The sequence below is a fragment of the Pteropus medius genome, unplaced genomic scaffold, assembly GCF_902729225.1.
Source record: "Pteropus medius unplaced genomic scaffold, Ma_sr-lr_union100, whole genome shotgun sequence".
Classification (NCBI taxonomy): Eukaryota; Metazoa; Chordata; class Mammalia; order Chiroptera; family Pteropodidae; genus Pteropus; species Pteropus medius.
The window spans coordinates 7,660-12,708 of record NW_024353149.1 but is presented as its reverse complement, the minus strand read 5'-3'; the positions used below and the strand labels follow the sequence as shown (position 1 = coordinate 12,708).

At 39.3% G+C, this 5,049-nt stretch overlaps 1 protein-coding gene across 1 annotated transcript; it reads right to left on the bottom strand.

The window, feature by feature from the left end:
* Positions 1–3,071: 3,071 nt before the first annotated feature.
* LOC120592771 (olfactory receptor 491) lies at positions 3,072–4,115 on the bottom strand. The gene has a single exon (XM_039850453.1). The coding sequence runs from the start codon at positions 4,002–4,004 to the stop codon at positions 3,072–3,074; it is 933 nt and encodes a 310-aa protein (XP_039706387.1). The 5' UTR covers positions 4,005–4,115.
* Positions 4,116–5,049: the final 934 nt, after the last annotated feature.

The following is a 5,049-nucleotide window of genomic DNA, read 5'->3' as shown; positions in this document are numbered from 1 at the left end:
TAATACTTACAAATCTCTGAGAAAAGTTGTAAACAATCTCATATTCTTGGCTCATACTGCAGTAGCGTTACTACTGATACCACTGCTAGGAGTAACATTTGACTTCTTGATCTTGTAACTTTCTAGCCATGCAGACATATAAGAAAGACATTCATCAGAGGACATTTCCAAAACATTTAATAAATAGGCTCAGATTCTGATCACCAGTATGAGTTCATTAGTGTAAACACAGGGGCATTATTGTGGGGAGCATGAGTTTGTGTAATGGCCTGTCACAGTTATAGCAACATCTGACACAAACATTTAATCACTTGTATTAGCATGCAGCATTCAACAGATAGTGGCCAGGATTCAAAGCCAGCAGTTACTGGTTCATGCCAAAGCAGATGTTTCATTCAGCCATCCTAAAAACTCTTGTAATTTCCTGAGTAATAGGGGCACAAGGAGCATCTTTTGTTCTAATGTTTGTTCTCACCCGCCCGCCCCGTTTCTGGCCCAGAGCTCCTAAATACCCTGGAATTTCCTGAGTGACAAGAGCATCTTTTGTTTTAATGAAGCAACTGTTGGGTTCCTTGATAGCTTCAGGATGGGGGCTAGTCACCAAAAAGACCAAGCCATGATTAGAAGCTGGTGATTTTCTGTCTGCCCGCCCTGTTCTGCAAGGAAGAGTCAGGGTTGGAGACTGATTTAATGCTGGTCAGATAGCCTCCATAAAAATCTTTAAACAATGGAGTGGAGAGCTTCCAGGTTGGTGAACACATCCACGTCCAGATGGATGGTGATTATAGCATCATAGTGATAGAAGTTTCTGCCCTGGAAACCCTTCCAGACCTCCAGCTATGTATCTGCATTTGGCTACTAATTTGCATCCTTTCTGATACTTTTTATAATTACCTGGTAAATGTAAGTACATGTTTCCTTGAGTTTTGTGAGGCATTCCAGCAAATTATCGAACCTGGGAGAGAGTTGTAGGGCTCAAACATGGGAGAGTGTTGTGGGCTAATCCCTAACTTTATAGCCAGCTGGACAGAAGTGTGGGTACTCTGGGGACCCATTACTTACAATTGGTGTCTGAAGTGAGGAGAGTTCTTGTGGCACTGGGCCCTAAAACCTGTGAAGTCTGACACTACCTCCAAGTAGTTAACCTCAATTGAATTTTTAAAATTGGGCATCAAACCAGTGCTCATATATTTAGAAAATATTGGTATTCTCATTGGTTGTTAGTGGTGGAGGATTAATACATATTAGATTGTGAGTAGAAGAACAGTTATCTTTACTCATTATTTAAATCATTTCATATTTTTAAATTTATGTTACATTTCAGTCTTTGTTATGTATTTTCCACTTAAAATTTGCAATATTATAGATATTCTACATTTTAACTTAGCAGCATATTATAAATATTTTCCATTTTGTTACATATTATATCTCCTAGTCATCATTTCTTTCATCCCATTGCACTGAGACGTGGACTTTTATATTCTGAGTCTTCCTTTCGGCTGCTCTCGAGTTGTGCTTTGGTCTGGGAAAGCCTGACTACAGAAAATCTCGCACCTTTTCTAGTCTAATGGAAGCAAACGGGGTAGATTGTTATACAAGAAATATATTTAGTGTAATCTCTGACAACATTTCTAGTTCTTTTAATGGGTTCTAATTTCCTTATGAATGCAGATGGTGGAACTATGATTGTTAACAAATTAATTTCAATGCTAAGAATTAAAAGATACCCTTTTTAATTCCTACAAATAAGTCTACATTATGCCAAATAGGACTATATTTTTATCATTTGTTTAAATATGGATAGAATTCTGTCAAATCACGTGACTATGGTACCCAGACCTGACATCCTAAGAGCTGGGAATCAGCGCAGTTTTCCCATCCTCATGCCTGTTTTCACATGTCTTCACAGCCTGTAGAGAGCCAGATCTGAGTCAGACCTGATCGAAGCATTGGCAAAGCCATGCTTGACTGTGTTGTAGATCGTGTGGCCGAAGCATTGGCAAAGCCATGCTTGGCTGTGTAGCAATCTGCCAAGGACAGAGAAGGGAAACACTTAACATTCAGCTGCTTCTGGTTTAGCGTTGGTAACTGGGTACAGACAGGCCTTGGGAAATGATTGCTGCCAGTAAGTGCAAGTCTTGAGAAGAAAACTCCTACTCCCTCCTTGACTTTCAAAAGTATATAATAAACACGGTGAGCTTGACTCGGGGTCACTGTATCTAAGCAAAGTTCAGTGTCCCACTTAGCCCCCGCTTTTGTGTATACTGTCTTTGTGTTTTCTCTATCCTTCCGTGGACCCCTCTCAGCCTCTAGATGTGCAGGTTTCAGCAACAGCCCAGATTTTCCTGGGGGTAGAATTTGTTCAAGGGAAATGATACAAAGTAACAGCTTAGGCTTGATTGCTCTGCTGAAACACTCTAGGCGAGTAGCAGTGCCAAAGTCATTAGACCAATTTAGACATTACAGTACACATTAAGTGCATGGAATCAAATAACTTGATTCCTAGAATCAGAGGACTTGAGTTCATATCTCTCCAGACAAACTATTAAATCTCCTTAAGACACAGAATTCTAATCTATAAATTGAGGGAAATTAATAATTCCACCATCATGGGATTGCTGGGAATGATAAATGGAGAAGCTTAGTGGTTTTAAACCCAGACTTTCTGGATTCCAATGCTGGTGCCACAGTATCCTAGCTGCATGAATTGCAGCAATGTACTTAATGTCTCTGTGCCCCAAATGATTTTTTTTTTTTTGTAAAATAAAAATAATAGTACTACTTCATAGGGTTTTGGTGAGGAATAACCCAGTTAATATACGTCAAAATAAGTGCAAATTATTGTTTGTTTGATTAACTAAATAAGAAAAAGTACTTGGAACCTATGAATATTAAAAATAGTAACAATTACAGTAACAATATTTGGTTTACTAGTGAAAAAAAGTGAGAGTTAGAGGAGTCATGAATTTAATCTAAGCAATCAGTTATGCAGCCTACCTATTCAGTAGGTCCTAAATGTGATACAGGTAAAGAAAAACTTTATAGTTCATCGGACAAGACAAGAATGGACCCTAAGAATATATTCTGAGAGTTGCCTTTCTCAGGGCCTCCTTCACATCTCTGTTCCTCAGACTGTAGATGAGAGGGTTCAACATGGGGATCACCACTGTGTAGAACAGAGATATCACTCTGTTCTGGTCAGTTGAGTAGCTAGATTTGGGCATCACATAAATGAAGGTGATCGTCCCATAGTAGAGAGTAACAGCAGTGAGGTGGGAGGTGCAGGTGGAGAAGGCTTTGTGTCTCCCTTCAGCGGAGCGCATCTTCAGGACTGTGATGAGGATGCAGATGTAAGAGAGAGATATGACAAACACTGTGACCACAATGATGGATCCAGAAGAGATGGAAGGGATGATTTCAATAAAGGAGATATCCGAGCAAGAAAGTTTCAACAAAGGGGAGAAATCACAGAAAAAGTGATCTACCTGATTTGGTCCACAGAAAGACAGACTCATTAAACAGCCAGTAAATGTCCAAGCATTCACACATCCGCCCAAGTAGGACATCCCCACTAAGAGAATGCAGATTCTGGGGGACATGTGAGTGGAATAGAGCAGTGGTGAGCAGATGGCCATGTAACGATCATAGGCCATGGCAGCCAGCAGGAAGCACTCAGCTGTCCCACATGTGACTACAGAACAGAGCTGGGCTTCACAGCCAGTGACAGGCAGGACTGTTTTATGGCTAAAGAATCCTACAAGCATTAAAGGTGTGATTGATGTGGAACATCCAATGTCCACAAAAGCCAAATGGCTGAGGAAGAAGTACATTGGGGTGTGAAGCCTGGAGCAGCTTCTTATTACAGTGATTATACTGATATTGCCTACTATGGTGACAACATATATTCCTAGAAATATCACAAAGAAGATGACACTAAGTGTAGGATCATCTGTTAACCCCAAAATGATGAACTGTGTCACACTGGTGTGGTTTCCAACTTCCATTTACTCTGAATTATTCCTGTGGAGGGAAATGTCAATAATCATTTGTTTTATGCTTTTGTTCCACACATTCCCAGTTTTCTTTGGTTATTCCTCGGACACATTTAGAGTGATTTCTTCTTCTCCCCAGCCTATAAATATGATGTTCTACAGGAGATATATAGATATAGATATATATAGATATAGATATATACACACACACATATGCTGAATTATTCTCCTTTTTGCGGAGAGAAAAGACAAAAATATATATATATGTATATAAAAATATATATATACATATATATATATATATTTGTCTCTTCTCTCCGCAAAAAGGAGAATGATTCAGCATTACTCTCTGGGATCTCAGTTACACCTTTCATTTATCTAATGTTAATTTTAAAGCACCTTTCCAACTTTCAGTTATTTTTGAGAGTTGCCAGTTGGAAACCCCTCAGACTAAGCCTCCTTTATACAAAACTCATCCTTTTCTAGGACCACTCTTTATGCATTCTGTATCTGTGGAATGACACCACCATCTACCCAATCTCTCATGTCTGAAACGTGGGAGCCATCCTAGCCTTTACCTCTCATTGTGCCATATCTAGTACAATCCTATTGGTTTTGTCTACAATTTAGTTCCCAATTATATTTTTTCATCTCACTTCCATTCCTGGCATACCTACTTTAATTGAGGCTTTGGTAATTTTTCCTCATTTCATTCTTCTCTTTTCCTTGTTGCCTTCATTCTTATCTCTTATAACTCACAATACATCTGCCAGAATGATCTCTTGCCAAAGTAAAAAGCAGTGATGCCAAAGGGATCCTTCTAACCCTTCATTGCTTTCTTAAACCTTCATGATGAAACCTAATTTCTTTATCACAGCACACTGTATACTTTCAGATACATCCCCTCCTGTGACTCTTTGCTTGTCTCTCAGGATATTTCCATGCAACGCTTTTGGACTGTTCCAACTGTCCTAATCTAGGGTCCCATCAATCCCCTCTATTCTCTAGCTTTTGCTCTTTTTTCTGCTTAGATTGTTCCCAATCTCTTACCATCATT

Excerpts from the sequence above, each read along its gene's own strand:
- LOC120592771 (XM_039850453.1), bottom strand. The coding sequence starts at position 4,004 with ATGGAAGTTGGAAACCACACCAGTGTGACACAGTTCATCATTTTGGGG.